The following is a 23,930-nucleotide window of genomic DNA, read 5'->3' as shown; positions in this document are numbered from 1 at the left end:
TTGTTTCAGGGTGTAAAATCCTCACTTCTTTATTTGTACTTGTATGGCAAGGAAAGAAATGTAATTGGCTGAGGGTATGAAGGTTGGGAGTGATTTGCACCAAAACAAAGCTTTGGGATGGGCATCTCAAAGGCAACAGTTTTCTCAGACCGTGAGAGTGTATGAAGTGAGGATGCCCAAATTTTATCTGAGGTATACAATTCAGGTCCTTATTCAGAATGCTCATGCAGTTCTGTGTTGAGTAAGGAACTGGGAACAACTAGCCAACTTCAGCTGGGGGGTCTAAAGCTCAGAGGGCCTTTTGCTCAGGGGAACCCCAGCTGTGGAATGTTCTCTCCAGAGAAACTTGCCTGCTGCCTGCTTTTGCTCTTTCTGGAGCCAGGCCAAGACACTTTAATTTTTCCAGGCCTCTAAACCCTCACATTGTCCAGTTTAGAACAGGTTTAAAATAATGTTGGTATTTCTTGTGCAGTTTGTAATGGGACTGGTTTTGTTCTCTGCTGCTGACGTTTTTATACTGCATTTCTCTCTCTCTCTCTCTCTCTCACACACACACACACACAGACATAACGTTTTCTATTTGTATTTTTGTGGTTTTATTGTAATCGCAAGCTGCCCAGAGAATTTCCTTACTGGGCGGCATCTAAATATGGTCAATAACTAAATACGCTCCTCTCCATTCTGCAAGGTGACCTTATTTGCTTGCTTGCTTGCCTCCCACTCCCTCCCTCCGCAAATTCCGCGGCTCGGGGGAAAGCCCATGCCCACGGGTTGCGCTCTATTATGGTCACCCCTGCGCTGCCCAGTAGACCCCTCTTCCTTCGCCTCGACCGAGATCTCGCTGGATAACGCCGTCGAAGCCAGGCAGGCTGCGCAGCCTCGAAAGGCCGGTCGTGGCACGCCAGAGGGGCGGTTTGTTGCGGCTCCCACCGCGGCTGGGCGAAGTCGAGTTGCCCATATTTCCCTTCTTGGGAGAAGAAGAGGCGTCTCCCCCTCGGATCCGGTTTCTGCGCGCCCGCCCCCTCCTGCAGCGTCGCTTGGGGGCACGCCGGGCTTCTGCGAGCCGTCTGGAGCTGCCGCGATGGGAGCGCCCCGGGCCTTGGCGGGGATGGTCCTTTGCAGCCTAGTTGCCGCAACCCTCGGTAAGGTCGCCGGAGAGGAGAGAGGCGGCCGGGAGAGAAGCGGCGCCCCCGGGCCACGCGGGTGGGAGACGGCCCTCCGGCTACACGCTGCTCCGCGCGAGGCGTTCCCGGGGGGGGGGGGGAGAACAGCGCGGCGCCTGCAAGCGCTCGCTTGGGGCCCGACCCGTGGAGCAGAAGCTCTGCTCCTCGCCGCCGCCCCTAGAGATATGGGTCATGGGTCCGCGCCTGGGTTGGGAGCGGGGCAAGGAAAGCCACCTTCGGGCTTCCGCCTCGACAAGCAAAGCTTAATTCGACCCTGGGGTTAGTACCGCAAACTGTGTTTCATCCAACCAATACAAGAACCAAAAGTGCCTCTGAGCATGTTTAAAATGCCCCCATCGCCTCTTAAATTAACAAGACCCAGCCCTCAAGCAGCTGGGATTAGGAGGAAAGACTGGTTGATCATTTCGCCCCTAGGCCTTGATGCCTCTGGATCAAGGGTGGGGCGGGGGTGCTGCTGCTTGCTTGTTGTTTTCAGGTCTGGCATGTACTCGTTTTCTCAAGGCTTTTTGCCCTGGGAACAATGTCTACATCTGCACTATGGTATCTTCATCCTGATGCCATGTTTGCCTCTGTAGAGGTGCACTAGACTTATTCCCATGGGGCCAGACACATTTGGAGTGCGGAGTCAAAATTGGTCATCGCCATGTGGATTGTTTCACGATAAACCCATGAGCAGGAACCCACTACCCTGTTTGCCAGTAGGCAGAGTGAGGCAGCTACCTCAGGCAGCAGATCTTGGGTGTCATGAAAGGGCAGCAAATTGTTATTTGTTTAATTTATTATGATTGTATTTTTGCAGCCAGGAAGGGGGAGAGTTACTTGTCATAATTTTTTTGCCTCTGGTGTCAAAATAACTTGCCTGCCTTGGATACTATGCAGCTTGACTGGTGCATAGTATCCAGGGGGAGGGGGGACAACGGCTTGCTCCTTTGCTTTAGGCAGCAAAGTGCCTTGGGCTGCCCCCCCCCCCCGAACAGTGTATCCCTTAATTTGCATTTTCATCCCCAAATCGGTGTTAGGAGCTAGAGAACCAGGAAGTAACCCCCCCCCCATTATACAGGCCATGAAACTTATAGCATGCTCCATTAAATTGAATGGGAGTTATGTGAGAACATCAGTATTCATATCTGTGGAGTTTGTGCAGGGGAAAGCTGCCAATTGTATTTGCATCATGTAGCTACTGTGGCAGCTGGTATCAGTCCATGCCTTTTTATTCCAGTTTCTTGGGGACCATCAGTCCTCTTGGAAGCCAGTGAAAATGCAAATACCTGCATTTACGGCCTATTTTCTTGCCACATCCTTGTTCAGTTCTTTGTGGATGATGGTTCTGTGTAAATTATTTTTGTCTGTGGTTAAAAATGGATGTTAACCCCATAATTATAGGAGATCTGAGGAAGTTAAACATCCTATTCAGTGTGAGAGCTTAAAATACATGAGCTGTTTGCAGAAATGTGGAATTGTGCCTCAACTTGAGTGCACACAGTGGCATAACACTGGCAACTGCAGCCTGATTTTCTTGATACTTCATTGCTATATTCTGGAAAGGTGGGGTCATCTGACCTCACTGCGTAGAGTTTGTCTGATACAATGTTGTTGTTGTTTTGCCAGTGTTCTTTTCTTTGATCGTTAAGATGATTATTTTGCAGTATGGGACTTGGAGAGCTGATTCAGTTATTCAGAAAAAGTACGTGCTGGATGTCATCACTTTAGAATGCAGGCGGGGGTATCACATATTTTAATGCAACCCCACATCAAAAACATATGGAAAGCTAAACATGTCAAGGAGATGCCATGGAAGAACTGAGAGTGAAATGTGCTCATATTTTTTGTGCACTTGAGATGTTGAGCATTGGGTACCGATACAAACATGCAAAGCTGCCTTGTACTCGATCACACCATCACTCCACCAAAGCTAATACTGTTTACTCTGCCTTAGATGCTGGAGAGCTGCAGCTAGTCATTCTTGTTATCTGCTATCTGATTTTTTAACTAGGGATGCCAGGGATTAACTGCAAGAGACTTTCTCCACGCAAAACAACCCTGAGCTAAGTCCTATCTCATTACCTGCATATATCTGCTTTTCCATAACTCTGCTGCAAATGTAAAGCCTCTGCTGGCAAGAATGTACTTGTGATTGCTGTTGCCCAGTTGATTTTACATTAACTGCTTTTGTATGTGGAACAAAGAGCTCAAGAGAGCCTCAGAGATTCATTTGGTGAAAATGTGGGGTTGCACTCACTCTGAAGGACCAGGCATGCAGCCTAGGGATGTTTTTGGATTCAACATTGTTCCTGGATGGCCACATAGCAGGAAGGGCCAGGATCACCGATGCTCAGCTTTAGTTGTGCAGCAACAGAACCCCTTCCTGGAGAAGGTAGACCTGGTTACAGTGATTTGGACAGAAAAAAACTCCTTCAGCTCCCAGCATGGCTGGCTGGGGAATGCTGGGTGTTGTAGGAGTTTTTTTTTTCTGTCTAACATGCATAGATTGCACCCTTGATCACCTCATGTTTACATTACTGTCATGTGGGGCTGCCCTTGAAAAGCAACTGGAAACTACAGTTGATGCAAAATGCAGTGGCCCGATTATTCTCTGGTGTGGGTTTGACACACCATATAACACCAGTCTTTAAAAACCCGCACTAGCTTCCAGTTTGTTTCTGAGCCTAATTCAAGGTGTTGTTTCTTACCTACATTATTCTGCTGAGGTTTTAATGGTTAACAGTTCTCTGATTTTATTAATGCTCCCTGGTCTTGTTGTAGTGTGTGTGTATTTTGGTTTGCCTTTGTCAGTTTTTGTGGTTTGATGGTTTTTATTATGTTGCGCTTGTTGAGCAGAGGAGCGATCCAAAAGTATACCAAATAAATAAATGGGCACAACTATGATGTGCCCATTATTAATGCAGCAAATCTCAATGGTGAGATAATTAATTCTGCAATCTTGAAAATGGACTCTCCCCAGAGTACTGTACCAGACCACCTACTCGCGTTCACTTAATATAGATTAGTTATCCCTTAACATCCTTTAATTACCCTGTTGTACTTGCAATCAGAGTGCTGCTAGGTTACAACTTCCTTGTTGGTTTTAGACTGTAACTTCTTTTCCACCTCTTCCTTCACTTTCATGAAAGTTATTAGGAGAAGGCTTTCTGTACCCTGATGTTCATTTTTTCTGCTTTCGTGGTGTGGGAGAAGGGAAGCTCTTCATTATTCTGGGTGCAATGCTCATCAGAAGGAAAAGCCATCCCCATAGCTTTGGTAGGTGGAGAGTTCTTTCTGCAACACTTGGTTGTAACAGTAGCTGCTTCCAGCTAGGGACCAATCTAACCCAAGTCAGGTGACCATGCTTTAGATCTAGATCTAGTCGCTTCCCAATTCTTCAGTTTTTTTAAAGGACTTTTCAATTCAAGACATTAAAAACAACAAACTTCTCTGTTCTTCTCTCCCTGTAATAATAGTTTTCCACAAGCCTCAGTCCAGCCACCAGTAGCGTAATATCCCATCTGCACTGGGTGGGTGGGTAGGTTGCTTCAGGGGGAAAGTTATGCTGCTGTTCTCGACATATTTCAACAGAACATACAGCTGACAAAAACAGATGTCTTCAAAAAATATCCCTGTTTGCATGTAACAGTGGCAAATCATGGATTAATAAACCCATGATTTGCCATCATTGTGTGCAAACCGGGTCATTATCAAGCCACAGTTTTTGCAATGGCAGTTCGGTATGATAAAATGTGAGGGATGTGTCAGTGTAACCGAGGCTCAAACTACACATGATGGTGGCAGACCCATCACTTGAAACCTGGGTCTGTTCCAATTGCACATATAGCAAGGACATGCTGGCTTGGGATGATGGAAGTTGCTGTTGGGGGAGGAAAGGGGAGCTGTTGGCTCCAGAGCTGAAGATTCTAATTGGGGGTGATCAGATGAAAGTGTACATCTGACAAGCGTTTATCAGCGGGACACAGGGTACTCCTATGGTGGGGATGGTAGAACTGGGGCTACTTGTGACCACAAACATGGCTGATTTGTAGCTAGGTGGGTGTGAAGGGTTGAATGAGAAATTGCTATGGGGGGTTGAGGGAATCTTTGAAGTTCAAAAAATCCTGATAGCAAAAGAAAAGCCCTGGAGAGGGCCCACAGGAAAATAAAGCAAAGTGGGACGAGACTGATCAGTGATAACATTTGAGTTCATGGCTAATGACAAAAGCCTTATGAGAATCTAAGAGAGTTGCCCAAAGGGAGTAGCTGATAGAATCAAGGGCATTCTTATTTAGTTTGAGGTTACTTGTTAGCCATTTATCAGCCCTGTCATGGGTTTATTTATATATACACATAATATATATGATATGCAGTGATTGCCAGAGGTCCTTGACCATTACCTTGGTTCACTGCTGAGCTTAACGTTAACTTGCTTCCATCCAGTTGTGCACCCTTGTGGTGCTGTCCATGGTACTGTTTTAATGGCTGATTACTGAAGTATTGCTTCAGAGACAACCTGAGGGCACTTCCACATTGAGGTTCTCCCCACTCCCACTCCAGTCTTGGTTACACTCTGCACCTAAGATCTACAAGCTATATAACTAGAATTTTATCAAGCTGGATGGCTCCCTCTTGGCCTTCAGGTGGTTAATTAAGACCTTTTCATTCTGAAAACCCCTTGAGGGGAGTCGGCTAGATGGTTCTACTACTGTTTTGAGTGCATGTACAAAATCTACATGCAGTGCTCTGTTGCAAAATCAGACTCCTCTACCATCTGGATCTGCCAAGATCCATTCTAATAGTACTCCTTGCCATGCTGCCCCATGTAATGCATCACGCACAATTGTGAAAATCTGGTATCTCTTTGGAAAGGTTACACATTCCTTGGCAAGGAAAGAATGTAAAGATAGAAGCCAGGAATGCCTGTCTCTTCATAGGCAGGATATGACTCCGGAATGAAGCACTGAGCCATATCCTTATCAACTCCCACCAAGCTACTTGTGCCAGGGACATCATCATTTTCTACAGTACTCCCTAGGCTGATGAGGCAACCTATCCTTAATTATGCTTACTCAGGCTGAGTTCATCCATGATGTTTACCCATGAGAAAGTGGGCTAGGGCTATCCACCTCCTGGCATACAAGACAGTCCCATGGTGGAGATAATAGAAGGATTGGAGCTCCCAGTTCCCATTTCAGTGGCATGATACCCAACAAAAAGGCCCATGCCTGTTCTTTTCATTTTACAGGTTTTTGTTTCTAATTCTCTTGGGTCTATGCTTCTTCTCAAGAACCCCCTTTATCACAGAGTCCCATCCTGACAAATCATATGGATATTCCTGCTCCCCACAATGATACTAAAGTAATAGTTGTGCTTTCCCCGGTTCTGCATAAAGGATAGGTGCTTTTACTGCACTAAAGAAATTAGTGCCAGGGACTTTAATTATTCAGACTCTGTTGTGAGAGAGCTTATGCCATTCTTAGCAATATCTCTGCATAAAATACTAAAGAGTGGTTAAACTCAATCAGCGATAATCTAGGCAAAAGGTAATCTGAGCACCTCTAAGAGCAGATGAAAATGGACGGGGAGGTATATGGTAGTTTTCTGTTTGGAATGCACACAAGAAATTCCTTCCTGATGCCCATGCATTAAAACCTTTCTGCACATGGACAGTTTACATGTCCATACATTGGCCAGAGAAGGAGCAGTAAAGTTATGTCATTGCATTGTTAGATCTTCACTGCTTCTGGCTTTTATCTTGGTTCTTACTTTGGTTTTATTCTGCTTTAAACTTACATATTTTTATATTCTATGTTATTGTATTGTATGGCTTTAAGTTTTGTTTTGTGAACTGCCAAAAGAGCTTTGGCTATTGCACAGTATAGAAATGTAATAAATAAAATAATAAAAACAATAATATTGTTTTTATTTACTTCAGTCATTTACAGATCATTACTTTTGAGATTAACCTTAATTTGGTATGCATTGCCAGAGATCACAAGTATATTTCTAGATGCCATATAGCAGTGGGAAGCCACCCTGCTCTTTAAGGGGGATGTTTTCACTGTGGAGGATTTGCTTTTAGAGCTGCAGATGTTGTATATGTTTGGACACTTTTAAAAGGGGATTGGAAAAATTCATGGAGGAGAAGGCTATCAATGGCTACTGGTCCTGATGGCTATATGCTACCTCCAGTATCAGAGGCAGTATGCATATGTACACCAGTTGCTGGGGAACATGGGTGGGAGGGTGCTGTTGCACTCATGTCCTGCTTGTGGGTTTCCCATGGGCAGCTAGTTGGCCAGTATGAACAGAATGCTGGATTAGATGGACTCTTTGTTAGATCCGGCATGGCTCTTCTTATGTGTAAGGAGGACATTAGAACCATTGTAATAAAATATAGTGTGGTGTACTGGTTACATTTTTGGCCTCAGATTGGGAAGATCCTGTTTCAAATCCCAGCTACTTCATCATAGAGCTTGCTGTGTGACCTTGGGCCTGTCAGTATTACCTCTTAACCTAACTTACCTCACAGAGTTGTTGTATTAAAATGGGATCAAGGAGGGAATTTGATATGTCACCTTGAGCTCCTTGCAGGAAAGGCAGGATAAAATGTAGTATGTAGTAGTTTGTGTACTACAGGTCACTATAACAGTATCTTCAGAAGTTCAACATAGTTATAAACAACATCTATTAACATAAAACATGGTGTGTGATTATATACTGGGGTGGGTAGAAGGTAGATCAGGATCTACTGGTTGATCCTGTATGATTTGAAGTAGATCAGGGTCTCCCCACCCACCACTTCTAAATTAGGATACTGAGATGGAAGAAAGCTTGGGGGGTAGGGAAACAAGAGTGGATTTTTGTGTGTGTGATGGGACTGTGAGCTCAGTTCTGGTACTGAAAATGAATTCCTAGCCTAAGCATGTGCTCAGAGGCACCCTTTCCCTTAATTCTCAAAATATATCTCCCCCCCCACCCCCACCCCACCACCATTTTGCACCTGGCCCTTGTTTGTGAATTTTGGAGTTCTAGTAAAAAAACAAAGTAGTTTCCACAATCCTGATGACTGTCCACCCCTGTTATATATAATACATTTAAAGTCATTAGTGTGTCTCAGATTATTAGTATAGCATTAAAATATTCATGACCTACTTGGATTTGAAGATTGCTGCCATCGTCAGCAAAATATTAAACTGTCCCTCACTGCTAAATATATATATATTTATATTGGAGCATGCTAGTGCTCCATTCTTACATAAGTTGCCATTTACAGCTTCCTAAAAGTCCCTTGAGTGTTGGCCAAAGGGTCATAAACAGAGTGGTAGGATGGTGGGAGGATGGATTCCTGAGTAAAGAGCTGGTCTTGGCTGCCTGGGACAGGTTTCACTAGTCAAAGTTGCAATATGTTAACAGAGCAGATTAGGCATCACTTCTAGCCATTCCAAGACAGCTGATCATGTTCCATATGTGGAGATCACATTTTGAAGGGAAGGGGACTTAGAACATGAGTATGAACTCCAACATTTGACACTCTACGTGGCAATATAAAACCACAGCAGCTGCCCAACCTACATATTCCAGCAGCTATAGGAGTTCCAATTTCCTCTTCCCCCACTGCTCTTAACTCATGGCTAGGTCTGATGAAACACAATCTACTTCTGTGTGTGTCCATGTAATGCGATCTGCATGTTTCCTCCCTTGTGGATGAGCTCCCACGCTCATACATTTTTCCAAGAAGTAAGCAATGGATGTGACTCCAGCATCTGCCCCTCATCTATTTATTTTAGTGGCAGAATGGCCTCATGGGATTCATATGGTTTGCCTTGCAAGAAAAACAGTTTGGATCTAGGAATACAAATATGGATTGTTGCCACATGTCCTTGTTCACACAGACGCATAACTTCCATGTATACACATGTAATGACCAATGTGGGTTTAAGGGGGTCTTTAACCTGATGCGTGGTGTGTGTACAGTGGATTTATGCACTGTGCTCTTACTACAGTGGGGAATAGCTGCTTCTAAACTGCAAAAATTAGCTCAAACACTTGTTCAGAGTTCAAAACCATGACCTTTATTTATTTACTTTTTACAGATTTTTGTTCTCAAAAATATATACATGCACATTCATTACAGAGAAGAGAATTGGCTTGATTAGTATACCTGCTCCATAGCACATGGACCAGTATTCCAGTTCTGATAGGGGACAGGAAGAAAATGAAGACTGGGGAAGTTACATTTATTAAATAAGAAGGGGAAGGTGGCATTATGGAAACAGCAAAGCAGAAGATTGGAGGGTTATATGATAAAGGAAGTTTGGGCACTGGTGAAAATGGTGGGCCACAGTGGCAGAAATGGATAGATTGAAGAGAAAAGGAAAATAAATAAATCAGGAGAAACTATAATTACCTGACTTCAGAGGAAGGGGTACCCAAAAAGGACTTCACTTCCTGCTTGGTTGCCAAGAATTAGAAAAATGCTGTGGGCACAGACTACCCTTGGGTTTCTCAGCTTTAGTTCCACATTAAAAAAAATGGGGCATTAGCCTTCTGCTGCTCTAGCTTTATTCATAGCAGGCTGCACCATGTTGTCCACAGCCAAAAGACAGGTGTCTGGTGAGCAATGATGGGGTGACTGAACAGAGGTTAAACCATTGTTAGGGACTCTGGAGCTACCTCAGTATTGATCTAGATGAAGAGCCTGTCCAACTGGGCTTCTCCTTCAAGTTTCCAGTTAAATTCAGAAATTGTGCATTCAGCTCAAGACATTTTGGTAGCTCCTTCCCAGCACTCTGCTCCCTGTGGGACCAATTCAGCCCTTTGGATCAGAACTGACAACTCATGCATAGGTTACAGTCTCCTAACAGGCACTGGAGTAGTTGTATAGAGCTGGCAGGCAATGCTGGGTTATGCATGGAACCTAACTTTGGACTCAGTGGGGCACTTTATCAAAGAGTAAAGCTTTCTGTCTGGATATATGAAACAAATGAATCTATCTGGGGTAAACAATGCAGGAAAGTAGAGGACTCTGGCCCTGGAAACATGGGGCAGGCACCAGAGTAGAGTTAGGAAATCATGTTAGGAAAGTGTCATGAGGAACAGTATTAAAAATCATTTGGAACCTGGGTTATTCATAGAGCTGGGACACACCAGTGTGTGGGATGAACATTGACTGTCTAAACCCCAGGGCAGTTATATTTCCGCAACAAAGGGAGCAAAGAGTTTGATGGCTCAGAGGCTGGACTCAGGATGGGTTAAAATAAAGTTAACAGTGGTATGGTTCTGGCAGCTGAACAGAAGCCTTCCTGTCCTCGATTGATTTTTCACCTAGATTGCTATACAGAGTGGTGTAGCACAATATTCAAAACAAAAGATGTCATTAAGGATACTCTGGTATTGCTTGACCTGGCTGGGAGGTAGGGGCACTTCAGGATTGGACCATTTTCCCTGCCAGGGCTTTTGATTGGCCAATTCAAAGGTACTCATGAGTTAGTTGGCTGGGTGGTGGCATGGCAATCAGGCAGGCATTTGCATGTCTTTGAATTCTTTAGTCAAGGTAGCAGAGTGCCCTTGTAAAGAACTTAGGGAGCAACAGAGATGACATAAGAGCTTTTCCAGAAATGGAAAGTGTTCTGTGAAATATGCATAGAATTTTCCCTCAATGCTGTGGCAGAGCTGGGTTGTTGTTGGTGGGGCTCTACACTTTAAGGCCAGATGCATTCTTTGAATGCATAGATAGGGCTCAGTGTAGCTTTGATTAGATTAGTAACTGGAGAAAGATTAAGCATTAACAGTTTCAAGAGGTTCCATGTCAGTGTATAAAGCAGGGGTGGGTGACCAAGATATTTCAGACCATAGTTTCCATAGTCTCTGACCATTGGCGATGCTGACTGGGGCTGATGTGTGTTGTAGTCTTGGGGGGCATGAGGTTGTGTACTCTTGGTAAAAATTATGTGACCACTCCCTTGTCCATTTCAATAGGGAGCTTTGGTGGGAACTTTTCAGGTGTACTTTGTGCTTGTCTGCTAGATCCTTAGTAGCTTATCTTCCCAGACAAAATGGAACCCTTTAAGTCAAGGTAGTTGTGAAGGTAGCTATTAAATTATACCACTTCTATTTATGGCAATCACGCACAATTAAAAAGTGTTGCTGTCTCACTCATACATAACCTTCAGTGGGACTTGCGGCTCTTGCTTTGGTAGGGGATTAACTATTGCAGTGACACACAGAGCGAGCGAGCAGATAAGTGCAATGGGGAACTGCTTTCTTTCCCAATTGCATATATTCATGGAGGAAATTTCCACTGCACTTAGAGGAAGGCATGCAATGTATCCTGATATCCTGGTCCTTGTAGAAGTGGATCCTGACCATTGAATACATAGGGGACTCAGATTGCATCCTGAACTATTGAGTTGAATTCTAGTCCATCCCTTAGGCTTTTCCAGAGATTAAACAAAATGAGTGCTCTCTGGTGCTGAGTACTGGTATAAACTTTAGCAGAAATACAGTTGTGCTAGTATAAGCCATTGCTGCAACTTTTCTTTATTTTAAGGGTGTGGGGAGGGTATAGGCTTTAGTTGATGAGTGGTGAAGGAAATGTGCTCTGTACATGCCCAGAGGCATTTTCCTTCAACTATTCCAGGACTAAATCCCACTGCCAAAAAAATAATCCTGGCTGCATCCTGACACAGATGAATCCCTGGGCAGGATGGCATTTTCAATTAATTAATTAATTAATTAATTCCGTTTCTATACCACCCAATAGCTGAAGGTCTTTGGGCAGTTCACAACAATTAAAACCATAAAATGCAATATGATAAAACATCCTAAAAATTTAAAACTACAGTATAAACCCAAAATTAAAAAATAAAAACCAAAATAAATCCTAACAGCAGTGCAAAGATTTAGAATAGAGAAATATATTTAAAACCAACAGAAACTGAAAGACTAAGAGTTTTTCTACATGAGGCTGTTATTCTCTCTATCTACTTTTGGTTTCATCACAGAATTGAGATCCAAGCTCTACACAAAGAGCTTTTCCTTTCCTGCTTTTCCACAATATAACCTCTAGGTGGAGCTGTGCTATAGCAGAATAGCTCAAATACACAAGGAGAAACAGTGCTATTTTCCCCTTTCTAAAATAATACCATATTTTCCCATTTTAAAAAATGGGAAAGTGCTCTGAAAAAAACAGAGGCAGAACTGGAGGATCACAATGTAATCTAAAGAGCCTGTAAACAACTGTGAGTAAGGAATCACGAGTGCACAATAAATGCCTTGTGTAGAAAAGCTCTTAAAATGCCTGGGAAAATAAAAAGGCGTTCATCTGGCTCCGAAAAGACCCCAGCATAGGTGCTAGGCAAGCCTCAGTGGGGAGCTCTTTCCACAACCAGGGTGCTACAACAGAAAAGGCTCTCTTAGATTTTCTCTGTATTGAGTTTTTGTTTTGTGTGGGGCTAAATGGGCCACTGTGGGAAACAGGTTACTGGATTAGATATGGCCTTTGGTCTGATTCAACAGGGGTCTTCTTATGTTCTTAGGTTAAAATGACACTGTATATGCAGGAGTTCATGAAACCTTTAATTTTTTTAGAAAATCCAAGGTTGCTTTTAGTATGAGACACAGAATATTGTCTGCCAGGCAGACATCCCACATGATTACATGGTTGTTTTTTTTCATTTCCACATACAATTACAGGTGTGCAATTATAGTGCTCGGTAGTTAAATACTGCCCATAATGGAGCAGGTTGTGTGTATTTTGAGGATGGGAAAAATAAAATTCAGCCTACAAAGATCAATGACTATTCGCCTGGCCCTTTGAACTCTTTCCCCATTTTCCCTTGTGGGAAAAACCAAATACTCCATCCTGTCTAAGAAGGAGCTATTAAGGCAGCCAAAGCTTTCTGGGTAATGGTATAGATTAGGTCTTAGAGATCTGGGAAGGGATGGCAATGGACAGTACTCTGTCCACTTGTTCCCTGCAGTCATTAAAGCTGCAATCCTATGCATGTTTAGACAGAAAAAAGTCCTACAGCTCCCAGCATGCCCCAGCCAGCCATGCTGACTAGGGTATGCTGGGAGTTGTAGGACTTTTTCTGTCTAAACATGCATAGAATTGCACCCTAAAGAACTATTTATCAGTTGAATGTTAATAGTATAAGATCAAATATGGGACCCAGTTCTGTATTTGTGGAAGATCTTCCACGCTATTTAGTATTCTCCCCTCTTTATGCAAGTCCCAGGGAACATCCATTTGCTCCTTAGCTGGACAAGGTTTTCTAGCGTTTCTGTTAAGCAGGAAACTGAATTTATTTTAAATGGTAAACACAGGTTTGTAACTTATAATGTTGCCTGATATGCAGTAGCTGCAGCAACATTGAAGTTAATTTTGTTAGATCAAATTCAGTATGTTTTGGCAATGATTTACTAATTTGGATCATCTCGACTAGAAGCGTTTTCCAGATTGCTGTATTGCAGGGGTGGGGAACCTCTTTCAGCCCAAGGGCTGAATTCAATTTTGGAGAAGCTCTTGGGGGTCACATTCCAGTGATGGGTGGGGCCAAAGACAAAATGGGTGGAGCCAAAAATACAAAAAAAATACCAGCATATTGTAGCTTAAAGCTCTTGCTGGCAGTAGCTATGTCTTAGGAGAAGCATTTAAACCTTTTAGAACGGGGGGAAATTGCACAAAAGCTGGGAAACTGCCAAATGATCAGTAGTTGGGGGAAAGGGGCCATCTGGGGAACCCTGGAGGGGCAGATTGGGACCCTAGGAAGGCTGGATTTTGACCCTGGTCTTGAGGTTCCACAGCCCAAATGTATTGGCTTTTATTTTTTGTTAAGAAAGATTGCATAAACAATCTTCTGGCTCAACAGTAACCTGAATCTGATGCATTTATCTGTTTTACAAACTGTGGGAAGCCTCCTGAATGCAAGCCACAGGCTCTTTCCCCAGAGGATGCCCATGGGCTTCCCCACCACTGTGTTCTTAGCAGGCTTGTCACTGTCCTTCTGGGTGGTTGTCTGAGCAGATCAGGGCTACTAAGTGGCTTTTTCAATCTTTCCCAGTCTCAGCCGATGAGGATTGCAAGTGGTACATGGACAGAAATGGCTCATGGCACCCTGGCTTCGACTGCAACTTTCCCTCCTTCTGCTGCGGTGACTGCTATCAACGTTACTGCTGCATCGACCTCCGGAAACTCCTCACTGAGCGGCAGCAAAAGCACTGCATGGCATTTGGGTAAGGATAACAGAGCTAGGGAAGGGTGTGGGAAGTGACACGATTGTGCATCATCCATCCCTAATGGGCCAAAGCAGATGGGACAGGGGAGAGATGTGAGCAGTCTCCCCACTTCTTCTTCTTTGTATTAATGACATGCAGCCGCGTGTGTGCCTAGTGATGGTGGGGATACAAACTTGTTAGGTCAGCACAGTGTGTGAGTGTGGTGTGTGCTTTGCCCTTTCCTCTGAGTCATTTTTACCATCAAAATCCCTGCTCTGCAACTGGGGAGATTTTGATCAGGGAAAATAGTCCATGGGGAAAGGGCTAAGCAAGCATTTCCCCCCTTACCTGCTCTGATCAAATTCACAGCCCCTTTTACAGATGCATATTAATTACAGACACACCCATTGGAGTTCACACTTCTCATCTCTACTTGGGTCCAAAGTGCAAAGCTCATACCTCAGCATGGAAAGCTCCCCTCAGGAATAAATCTCAAATGTCATGGGTAGGATCTTTCACTAGTGAGGGTGAACTTCCCTGACCCTGTAGAGCCTTACTACATGAGGTTTGAATTGTGTGCTCATGATTGCTCATGCACGATAGTTTGCAGGTCCTTTACACAATGTTGTCATCCTGCAGGATCTGTCCTGTGCTTTGCAACCATTATTGATGTGTTTTTTTTCCTAATGAGGAAAGTGTGGTATTTTTTCTGAATGGCATTATAGAAGCCTCGGATAGTTGTGCGATTCCGCTGTATCACAGCGCCTATTACTAGTTGTATAATGGAACATATAGAAAGGTAGAGAAAGAAAAACAGTGGGGAAAAAACTCATGTAAAGGATCCGATCTTAATCCTGCAGAGAATCTGGAAGCGGAAGCCTCAGTAAAAGGTGTGGGTTAAAAGCCTCATGTAGAAAAGCCCATAGCCTCTGTAAAGATGAAGGAACCTATTAAAACGTTTGCCCCAAAGATGGTTGTATCCAGTAGGTTTCCAGGCTGCCCTCTGGGAGTTTCCAACTGGCTTGGGAAGGCTTCCTGTTAATGTCCACATTAAGTTAACTCTTTATACTCTTTAAGCTACACACAGGGTCTCAAAAAAGTGGTGGTGGTGGACAGATTTGACCCACCCTTTCAGTGTTAGCATGAAAAGGTGATTGTTATACATGTTATTGCGGGTATAGGGGTGGGTCAGTTTTTTAAGTATAGCTGAAAGTAATCTGTCATCTGGTTCATCTATATAATGCAGAGAACACAGGTGTTACAAAGCACCCCCCAAATGTTGCTATTTGGGGGAAGCAGAGTGCTATATCTGGAAGAGGACTGGTCTTCTTACTTTTGGAGAAAAGCAGAGTAGCAAATTCCACTACAATATTCAGGGCCTGCACATCCCAAGTGAAACAGACTACATGAATGACTTCTTGCAAACAACTTGCTGGCCAGCCGTTGTGTTCTGATTCCCTTAATTTCTCTGTGTTAATGCTTGCAAATTTCAGATCTTGCGTTAGGGTGATAACCACCGAAACTACCATCAAGAAGTATTTTATGCTGACATCTAACCTTCCTGTTTAAGCCAGATAGAAGGAAAAATTATTAGCCAGTTTACTTTGTTTAACCTTTTAAAGTATTTTTAACACCTTTTCAACTCTGAAATTCCCCGGTATTGTGTCAGAACAGAATTAGAAGGGGGAAAAGCAACTTCTGCCTCAAATGAGAGACAAAGGATAAAGTCTGTCTTGCCAAGCCTGCCTGGGCATCCTACACCAGCCTAAAATCCTGCAAAATCCTGCAGTGGGGCTTTCTGCTTCCTTTTTAAATGCAGGATCACGACGACTCCCTTTTTCATGTGCTTCCTTTCCCCCCTCCCCTTTCCCCCTCCTTCTCCCTGTATCTGAGTCTTCCATTATCTTTCATTGATCTCAGTCCTCTTCTTGCCACTTTTCCTCTTTTTATGGAGAGAACTCAAGCAGAACACAACAGGGTAATTTGATAGCTCATTATCTGTGATCTATTTAAAAATGGAACAAAGGGCATTTAGTGCAGGAGACGCCTTGGATGATCATGGCATCATGTAGAGCCCGCAAACTTCCATGAGGAAGCAATCTCAATTGCAGGATAAAAGCTCCATGTGAAGAAAGCTCTTGACTGACCTTTTGTCACCTTAGCAAGGCCCTTTGCTTAAGACAATTGCCAGGATCCTGGCTGTCTTTCTTACCTAGACCTGCAATAGCTAGATGTATTTGTGCAAATTCCCATCAATCCCTCCCCCTTTTCCTCACATCATGAGGAGAAAGAAAAGCTATTTTCTTCTTTCTTCTCTCAATGTCCAACAACTGAAAATTAATTTTCCAACATCTGGTGAACAATCTCAATGTAACAACTTGCTTTGTTTGTTTTCAATTACTGAATCCTGAGAGGAGGGATAAAAAGAGCACCCCACATCCCTGGATTTTTAGAGAGGATTTTTTTTCCATCCAGGAAGACACCTCACACTTGCTGCTCAGAAGAACAACCCCTCTTCACTCCCTCTATGTCGCCTTCTTTTTCCAGAACTGGCTTAACAGAACTCACAAGCCAGCAGATGAGGTTAATCTTTGCATTATCTTTTCTTTTCCTTACGCAAGTCAATGGCTCTTTTTCTCTTTCCCCCCCATAGTATTCCACCCCATCTGCAGCTCCAAATCCTTTGCCTTTGAAGCTGTCTGTTGTTTTTAAGCCTCTCCATTCATTTTCTTCCCAAACCCCTATATTTGCTCTACCCCCCACTTCTCCAAAAAGCTCTTACAATTCCAAAAACTGTCTGTTTCTCCCCCATTCAAATGCTCCCAGGCTGAAACTTATTTCCCCTCCCCTCTTTAACGCTTCTCCACGATCAGCTCTACACACACACACACAGCAGGGCCAGCCTTCCCATGAAGCAGGGTGAGGCACTCATATCAGGTGTCAGAGTGGGAAGAGAGCTATATTGCACCACTCCAGCCAGGGGGGCCCACGGCCACTGCCCCACTGCTTCCAGCAGGTGCTCTGGAGATCCTTGCCAGCCACTCTCTTGCTGTGGCATTTGGCACAGTGAGAGAGCAGCTGGTGGGGCTCTCTGGAGCAGCTGCCTGCTCTGTTTCTCTTGTTGCGCTCCCTCTTACTGTTGCTGCTGCTTCCCTTACTTTTGCTGCCGCCACTGCATTAGATCTATGGAGAGACCCACGGTCAGAAGAAGTGCCTGCAAGGCTCTTGTAAGAACTCACCAAGGCGAGCTTGCGCAAGCCCCGCAGCAGCTCATAGAGCCAACATGGCGGCAAAGATAAGGGGAAGGGGGCCATGCAATGGAGGAAGGGGAAGGGGAATTTCCTCCCATTAGTATTAAGATGAGGCTATTCATTTCCACCTCAATAAAGTCTACTGTTAGAGGGGGTCTCTAGTGTCTGAATTGGTATCAGATGCTGTAGTATGCATAGCCCAATTATCTTCTCTATCTGTGCCTTTTGTAGTCCCAGAACGATTGCTGGTATTGCTTCAGCTGTGATACTCTTTGTGGCCATCGTTGCTACCATTGTCTGCTGCTTCCTATGCTCCTGTTGCTACCTGTACCAGCGACGGCATCACATTCAGACACCCTATCAAGGTAGGTGAGGTCCTGCTGTCATGGCCAACACCTTCTTGCTCACAGCCTAGGTTAAGACTAGAGGTGGTGTGAATATCCATGAGCTGCAGATTCTGATGCAGTAACCATATATCTGCTTTTGTGGAAACGTGCTGGTAAGTCACAGGTTTGAGAATATTGAGGATATCAGGGTTTTGGGCAATTGCAAAAAAGAGCAGCAACTACATGTATAAGCTCATGCACAACAGTAGGGAACTACAAAAAACTGCAAGAGAAATTTCACAAATTTCTGAAATCTAGATTAAGGAGCATACATGCTTCGAAATAGGGAATATGGTTTAATTTTAAACCTGTCCTAGATAATATATCCATGTATCATAATGGAGCTTATATAATGTAGAGCAGCCTTCCCCAACCTGGCTGGCTACGGGATGCTAGGAGTTGAAGTCCAACACATCTGGAAGGCGCCAGGTTGGGGAAAGGTGATGTAGAGATCACTTCCGTTGGGGAACGTAATGCACTTTTAGGCCAATTTGATATAGTGAAATGCATTCATATTTGCAATTGAGCTTATACTGCCCAGGTGTGCTTTCTGATGGGGAACCTTTCCAGAGGCATTTGAGTAGCTATGGTTAAAGACAGAGGGTGCTTCCAGAGGAGGCTTTTATGGCACCATTGCCCTGCCTAACTAATGGAATTTTATAGAGGATGCAGACACTGTTGTCTTCAACTCGTAACCCTCCCATGTTTCCCTACCACTGCTTCTGTCTTTTTTTCTTAATTGCAGAAAATCCATTAAGGAGAAAAGATGGAATAGCTGCCCAATGCCTTTTAATTTGTAGCACTAGGAGCCATCTGTCTGGAAGCATCCAGAGAGTGGTGGACTAGATGGATCTTTGGTCTGTTCCAGCAAGGCAATCCTTTCAGAACATCTAGCTGAGGCCTTGACATTTTCTCTTTTGGAGTTCTAGGCCACTAGTCTACCAAAACACTTTCTAAGATTTTGTTCTCTAGTGTACTGTGTATGTTCCAACTGTATATGTTATTTAACCACTGCAGAAATGGTTAGATAGCACATACAGTCAACTCAGAGCCTAACTTATGTGTAGATACACTTATTGATAGACTGGGGCAATTTCTTGCAACTTGTGTGTTTTTCTTTGCATGTGTGGACTGCCAAACCAGAAAGATCAGTAACAGAACCTATGAGGCCAAAAGGGACAGTTTGTCTTCTTTGTCCCAAAAATAAATCCGCTTGTGAAGTCACAGCCAAAAAGTTATTTCAACAATTTTATTTGATGAACTTGAGGCCCAAATCTGCACCTCCCTACTATGGGACTCTCTGGAAACTGAAGGCCTGAGAGTGGCATTGAGTACCATGGAATGAGTGGTACTCCATGGTGGTTTTGACTTAGCACAGTGGTGGCTTTGATTTAGCACAGGGTTGGGCAACTTCTGGATGTTTGGAGCCACAGTGCCCTCTCCCCAAACCCACTGGGGGACTGCACCCTTAACCCCACTGCTGCTATATTTGCCAGCAAAATTGCCACAGCATGGCAAAAAAGTGATGATTTTGCTTTAAAACAAGGTGTGCACTCTCCCCATGCATCTTGTTTTAAAGCAAAATCTGTACTTTTTTGCCGCTGCTACAGCAAATCAGTAGTGGCAGGCAATGGGGTCAAAAAATGGCTGGGAGGGGCACCGGTTGCCCACTCCTGCCTTAGTGGAAAGCACTTCTGCTTACACAACTTGGGTTGCCAGATTTTTGCCAGTCCCCCTTACTTCCTGCAACCCTCTGTTCCATATCCCATACTCATAAAGACATAAGAAGAGCCCTGCTGGATCAGACCAAGGGTCCATCTAGTCCAGCATTCTGTTGGCACAGTGGCCACCAGCCGCTCACGGGAAATCCACAAGCAGGACATGAGTGCAACTGGTGTACCACATTTTGCTTTTGCTCCCCTGACTTACAGGATTCTCTTGAAGAACCATCAGTCCAGCACATGCTCACCAAGCCTGTTTTCTTTCCCCAGCTCAGGAGATCCCACTGTCTGGCTACCCTGCTCAGCCTCCAGGCCCTTACCCTGTGGATCCCAAAGCAGGGTCAGCACCATTTCACCCTGGATATACACCTGTGGTTCCCTATCCCCCTACAGTTCCAGCTGCACAGTATCCTCTCTACCCTTCTGGGCCACCATACTACCACCCTACAGGTAAGAACAGAGTGTGAAGCAGTGAACTTGAAGTTTTGTCTTGTCCGCTCCCATTGTGGACAGATAACCTACCCTTAGAGTAAAACTGTTAAAAGCTAATCCAGCTATTTTGGGAAGGGTGGGCTGGGGGGACTGAAGTTTAGCACTGTGATTTCAGTGCTAAACCAAGACCTCCAGGACAGAGGCTGGGACTGATTGAGAGGACTAACTTTTGGCTGATCATAAGGTGGGGGTGGGGAAAGGGATTCTTACCCTTGTGCACTTATTAGGGATGTACGGATTGTTAAATCCGTTCCAGCTGTCTTTCAAAGATTGTCAGGCATCTTTTGTTCTGTCATCCGGTCATTGGCGGAACAGGATTTTTTAAACCAGAATTTTGTTCTACTTGGTCTGATGTGCATTAGCGCTAATTTGCATGAGCTCATATTCCGCACCCAAAGTGAAAAACCAGTCCGCGGAATCTGCGTGACTTGAAGAAGCCAGTCTGTTGTAGAATCTGCAGGTTGCATTCATAGAAATCCGAACTCATTTGAATCCATTATGGATTTCTCCCGACATCCCTAGCATTTATTGTTATTAGCAATATTTATATACTGCTTCTCATTGAACAACTCCCAAAGAGGTTTACAAAGGAATACAAAAAATACATGGAAGTATTATATTAGGGGTTGGTTCAAAATTAGCTCACGGTTGGGAAAAGCCAAAGTGAACAGGTATATTTTCAGTAAAGACCTAAAACACACAAGTGTTGAGGCCTGACATACCTCAGAGTAGAGATCATTCCACAGGGCGGACACCACTAGAGAGAAGGGTAATCTCCGTGCCTCCGCCAAAGGGAGGCCACGGCACAGACAACAGGGCTGCCCTTGAAGATCGTCGTGGACTGGGAGGTCAGTATAGGCCAGGGGTGTCGACCCTCCTTCAGCCCAAGGGCTGAACTATGCTTTCGGGAGTCACATTTCAGTGGTGGGTGGGGCCAATTGCAACGGGGGTGGAGGCAAAGGAGGCAGGGCTAAAATACCACAAATCCCATCATATTTTAGCTTGAAGAGCTTCCTGCCATTAATTAGGCCTTAGGAGAGGCATTTCAACCTTTCAGAATGGGGGAAAAGCTGTTCAAAAGCTGGGAAACCACCCAGTGGTCGCTGATTGGAAGAAAGGGTTGCGGCCCTCTCGGGAACCTCAGAAGTACTGAATTCGGCCCCCAGGCCTGAGGTTCTGCCCCCTGGTATAAGGGGAGAGACGTTCCTTGTCGTAACCACGTTCTGATTGTCTATCACTTCCTTCTGCAGCTCCCCCACCCTACCTCCCACCACAGCCGTCGCAGCCCAGTACCTGAGGAGGACTTTGCAGAGACTGTACAGTGAAAGCCGTCCTCTCTGGGCCTGCCAGCTCCATCTCCACAGAGCTTGTATGGACGCCCTCCTGCACTGGAACTCCAGGCCAAGCGTCCGTATTTGCCAATTTCCTTACTAGTTACCTTTTGCTCTGCATGGTAGGAAGCATTATGACTCTTAATTCTTTGCCCACCACCCTCTCACCCTTTCCTGCCTCTGTCCCTGAGGGAAACTCCTAGACCTCCTCATTTCTCATCTGAGTTCAGGAAAGGGCCGGTGCACAGGCAGGCGCACAAGGCTGGTAAAAGCGCCATAGATGTAACTTGTACAGATCCCACTCCTGTGTCAGCTGAGCATCTTCAGTGGGAGGTTGGGAGGCATCTGCCTCAAGGTGGGAACCGAGAGCAAAGTGGAACAGCCTTTTTTACCCTGGGATTTGGCCTACCATGTTCCCTGACCAAGCAGGAGGATCAATTGTGCCCCCTGTTCATAGTCCCTGGGTGAGGTTTTGTGTCCTAAGGATGCCCTGACTCTTTTGAAAGATGGATACGAGGGTGTCCAAATACCCCACGAGGCTGAGGACATTTGGTGCTGTTAAACTATGTAGGTGCCAGCCTGGGTCAGTGACTGGAGGGGAAACTGTCTGAGAGCCCCATATGGTTGCTTTGAGTTACCCAATGGAAGCTGTAAGTGTAATTAATACATTGGAAAAGGGTAGATGGCCCTAGAGCAAGATCTTTGTAAGAGACGGGATGAGGGCCTGAGAGGAGAAGGCAAGTAGTCTTGTGTGCTGTTTAGTACAGGCTGGAGAAGGTTCAGTATCTTAGTAGGATCTGAGGATTTTGAGGCTAATTTCCCCTTCTGCATTTCATCTGCAAGCCGGAGGGTACATTTTCCATGGGCACTGCCTGGGAAAAAATGGTGGCAAAGGTCATTTTCCCCACAACACTAAAAAACACTTGTGAATCTCTTGTGCTGTCTCCAGTGTGTGAACGTTGTTGACAAGGGATACATTGTGGAAGGGAAGCTGTTTTTAAATTGTAAATTCTAGCCAGTGTAGATTTTACATTCATATTGTAGACCAAACTAAGCAAGAAAACAAATCTCATGTGCAAAATTCCTGTTGTTCTCATGTCGTGGCTTTAAATATAATCTGCACTGAAATGGTAGCATCTGTTCCGTAGAGCGATACAAAGCTTGGATATCTGGCAATGACGCATAACTGTGGAGTTGCGAAGTCTTGACCCATGAAGAATAGCTAAGCTGGGCCTTGTGCTGTATTCCTTACCCCAATCTTTCCCTCCTCAGCTTGGTCTGTGGCCAGTGGGGGGGGGGTCTACTAAGTCCTTTCATCTAGGCTCCCCTGCTTTTCAGTGAAGCCATATTTCCTCTGGAGGTCCCTGGTGATTCCTGTTGCTTTGCCTGTATTCTTGCTGCATGGCTCTTGCCTGACCAACTCCACAATTTGCCCCCACAGGCTTAATCTTGTCTTTCCTCTCAAACTACAGCAATGCCCAGTCTGTGGAGGTGGGGATGCAAGGTCCAGGATACTGTACTTCACCTACTGCAGAAATGCTAGCTTTTAGACAAGGCAGTATCACAGAGTCTTATGTTTAAATTCCCCTAGAGCAGAATAAAGGCTCAGAGAGAAAGGCAAAGTGCTGAACAAAGACACGCTGCACTAGCTAGGGTACAAAGGCAGTTCTTGTGCAAAACAATAAAATAAAAATAAAATTGCAATCACATGATGATCTCCCAGCAGTGAGGCAGTTCCCCATGAGCTCTTATTAGCGAGGGAGGTCAATGGACCCATTGTGATGGGAAACAATGTCCTGAGAATGTGACCTTTGCTGTGGGCAAAACAGAACACAACCCAGCAGGCCTATAGCTTGTTGCTATGCTATGGAACCTGGCTGTTGAGAAGCTCCTCTTGGGAGCACATCTCTTTCTGCAGTTCGAGGTCTTTTGAGTACTGTAGGAAAGCACTGATGTGAAGGCAGGAGGGATGAAGAGCCTCAAACCCATCACTCAAACCTTGTTCCCACTGTGTGGGGGTGGCCCTGCTGTATTGCAGCAACAGTCACCACTGCCAACTCAGGCTGCAGTCAGAATGGCAAGTGTTTGCATCAAAACATTGTTTGCTAAAATGTGTATTAAACTTGTAAATATTAATAAGGCTAATGCTTTGTGTGTGTATATGCAGAAGTGTGTTCTTCTACCTTCTCTGTATGAGGCACACTAGGCAGTGCATGTCCTGATGGTCTCAGGAGAATAACAGTGCTTAACAGCAGAAAAAACAGCAACTCTTGCTTTTGGAACAGTAAAAAGCTTGGTAAGGAAAAATATGGATATTGGGGTGGGGGGAGAGAAAGTGAGCAGGTGTGACTCTGCTTCG

At 44.7% G+C, this 23,930-nt stretch overlaps 1 protein-coding gene across 1 annotated transcript; it reads left to right on the top strand.

The window, feature by feature from the left end:
- The first annotated feature begins 789 nt into the window (after window positions 1–789).
- Window positions 790–23,705, top strand: SHISA4 (shisa family member 4). The gene is made up of 5 exons (XM_084853686.1): window positions 790–1,142; window positions 14,237–14,408; window positions 17,873–18,006; window positions 20,019–20,198; window positions 21,491–23,705. The coding sequence occupies exons 1-5, from the start codon at window positions 1,082–1,084 to the stop codon at window positions 21,535–21,537; spliced, it is 594 nt and encodes a 197-aa protein (XP_084709812.1). The 5' UTR covers window positions 790–1,081; the 3' UTR covers window positions 21,538–23,705.
- The last annotated feature ends 225 nt before the right edge of the window (window positions 23,706–23,930 follow it).

Source organism: Heloderma suspectum, chromosome 4, assembly GCF_057233095.1.
Source record: "Heloderma suspectum isolate Gila_16-S chromosome 4, 16-S_ref, whole genome shotgun sequence".
Classification (NCBI taxonomy): Eukaryota; Metazoa; Chordata; class Lepidosauria; order Squamata; family Helodermatidae; genus Heloderma; species Heloderma suspectum.
Note: the sequence above shows the minus strand (reverse complement) of the source record. Positions and strands in the feature narration are given on the sequence as shown.

Coding starts and splice junctions, on each gene's coding strand:
- SHISA4 (XM_084853686.1), top strand. CDS start 1,082: ATGGGAGCGCCCCGGGCCTTGGCGGGGATGGTCCTTTGCAGCCTAGTT. Junction 18,007..20,018: donor CATTCAGACACCCTATCAAG/GTAGGTGAGGTC, acceptor TTCTTTCCCCAG/CTCAGGAGATCCCACTGTCT. Junction 20,199..21,490: donor ACCATACTACCACCCTACAG/GTAAGAACAGAG, acceptor TTCCTTCTGCAG/CTCCCCCACCCTACCTCCCA.